This window comes from Otolemur garnettii, unplaced genomic scaffold, assembly GCF_000181295.1.
Source record: "Otolemur garnettii isolate 467f Iridium unplaced genomic scaffold, OtoGar3 scaffold00133, whole genome shotgun sequence".
In the NCBI taxonomy this organism is placed as follows: domain Eukaryota; kingdom Metazoa; phylum Chordata; class Mammalia; order Primates; family Galagidae; genus Otolemur; species Otolemur garnettii.
Genome location: NW_003852528.1, coordinates 4,648,716 through 4,651,030, shown reverse-complemented (window position 1 = coordinate 4,651,030; position 2,315 = coordinate 4,648,716). Strand labels below are relative to the sequence as shown.

At 53.6% G+C, this 2,315-nt stretch overlaps 1 protein-coding gene across 2 annotated transcripts in view; it reads right to left on the bottom strand.

Annotated features, from left to right (window-relative positions):
• Positions 1-2,301, bottom strand: part of CAPN10 (calpain 10) — a 12,376-nt gene extending 10,075 nt beyond the window's left edge. The window contains exon 1 of one of the 2 annotated variants that reach the window (XM_012810438.2): positions 2,075-2,301. In XM_012810438.2, the coding sequence (XP_012665892.1) occupies positions 2,075-2,221 (147 nt within the window). In that variant the 5' untranslated portion in view covers positions 2,222-2,301. The remainder of the gene's footprint in view (positions 1-2,074) is intronic. The other variant, XM_023518264.1, reaches the window with a different exon arrangement.
• Between the last annotated feature and the right edge of the window lie 14 nt (positions 2,302-2,315).

The following is a 2,315-nucleotide window of genomic DNA, read 5'->3' as shown; positions in this document are numbered from 1 at the left end:
TTCTATCAGAAGCCACTGCTCTGGGCAACTCCTGCTGCCCAGAGCCTGCTCTCGCCCTATGACTCCAGCCCTCCTACTTCCAGAGGGGATCCCTCTAGCATAAGGGCAGGAGATGTGCCACCTTCTCTGGGATATACCCTCAGAACCATATTCCTCTCTAAGCTCCCTTTGTTAACAACCTTCTCCCTTCTGTTAACTCTCAACATGGGTCCCTCTAGCTTCTGAGCCAATCATGCCCCCTAACTGCCTCTATCAGTGTCATCCCCATGTTGTCAAATCCTCTGTCCATGTCCTTCCCAACCACTCGGCAGTATTCAGGACAGCTGACTGTCCCCTGCCCCCGAAGTGTTCCTTCTTTGTTTCCATGATGCCACATGCCCCTGGCTGTCCTCTCACCTCACTGCCTGCTGCTTCTCAAGGCTACCTGTCAGGGCAGTTGCTTGACCTCAAGAAAATTTAGGGTTCCTCAAGGCTCAGTCCTGAGGCCCCTTCTTTTCTACTGGTACTTCCTCCTGCACACTATCCCAGGCCTTGGCCTGTAAACCATCTATGACACTCCAACTCCAGACAAATGCCTCTGCCCAGGCCTTACTGCGCTCCCAACACTTATGTTCTCCTGTCTACCGGACAGCTCCACCTGAACAAGTGAGAACAAAGTCCAATTCCAGGTCAACCCAGGCCACCATCTGGCTTAGGCCAGAAATCTAGAAGTCAGCTTGATTCTTCTGTTATCCTCACCCTCTACTTCAGTCACTAAGGACTGTCAATCCTTCTCCAAAGCATTTCTCAACTCCACTACTCCAAATTCACATCCTAAACCTTGTTACCCTGACCTGAGCATCCTTTAGCTTACTCCAGGACCACTGCGATGGCCACTGGCAATCTTACCCCAGCAATCCATTTCCCACCCAGCAGCAAGAGTGAGCTTCTTAAAACACAGATCCAAGGCTGGGTGTGGTGGATCAGGCCTATAATCTCAGCACTTTGGGAGGTCAAGGTAGAGGGTCACCTGAGGCCAGGAGTTCAAGACCAGCCTGAGCAATACAGTAAGACTACTTCTGTACAAAAATAAACTTTTAAAAATGAGCTGGGCGTGGTGGCACACACCTGTAGTCCCAACTACTCAGAAGGCTGATGCAGCAGGATTGCCTAAGTCTAGTTTGAGGTTGCAGTAACCTACAATCCTGCCACTGCCTTACAGTCTGAGTGACACAGTGAGAGTCTGTCTCTTAAGAAGACAAACAAAAACAATAAATTCAATAGAATCACTCTTCTACTAAAAACCCATACTACCTTTAATTGTACAAAAAGTCCATTTTCAATCAAGTAAAACTGAAATACCAATGGCATGGCCTAAAAGATGTTCAAGCTCTGACTTTGCCTCCTCCTGGCTTTCTCAGTGTTGCCCAAGGAAAACAGCCTGTCAAAGCCACCTCAGTCAGATGCCAGAGGCAGCCAAAAAGACTGAGCCCTGCTCATGGACTCGTGGCCATCCAGCTGTCTCCACTAAGACTGCATCCACTGAGGGCAAGGCTATTTCTGGGCAGTCTAATCCAACAGATAAAGCATTTCTAAAAGTATCATCATAGCACTAGGACAAGGCATTCCTTTGAGTTAACATTTTAAATGTTTACACATGGAAACGCAGATACACAAAGTCCCAAACCGAAATTTCCCCCCAGCTTTGGTTTGTGAGCTCAGCCTGTACATTCTAGTGAGGGCTTCCGTGAGAGGCCCTCACTGCCATGACAAGTGGACACAGGACAGCTGTGGTCAAAGCAGGCATGATGGCCCGGGGGCAGGTGTGGCCGGGCGCTCTTCAGAGCACAGCAAGGAAGTGGGGTGGGCTTATGTCTCTGTGAAGACGGCGCCCTCGCTTTGCCCTGAGCCTCCTTCTGGACTGGAGCCCTCGCAGATGGAGGCCACGATCTCGTTTCGTATCCTCAGGAAAGAGCTACGAGGACGGGCGGTGAGGCCCGCTCCTGAGGATAACCACAGCAGATCCCGCGCTCGCAGAGCCCGGGCCGCCCGCCTGCCGCACCCCGCCGGAGCCCCGTGCCCGGCTCAGCCCCACCTGGGGCCGCCGCCAGGTGATGTCCTCTCGGAACTGGGCCAGCGGCGTGGACGAGTTGAAGAAAAGCGAGGAGTCCGACGCGGGGAAGGCTGCGTCCCGGAAGAGCTCCCTGGCCGGCGCCGGCGTCTCGCCCCGGCCCGCCTGCATCTTTGGCGCCTCGGGCACCCATCTGCAGCCGGTGGACTCAGGGTCGCGGCTCCGCAGGGAGGGCGGGTCCGCCTGTCCCCCGCCGGACTTGGCA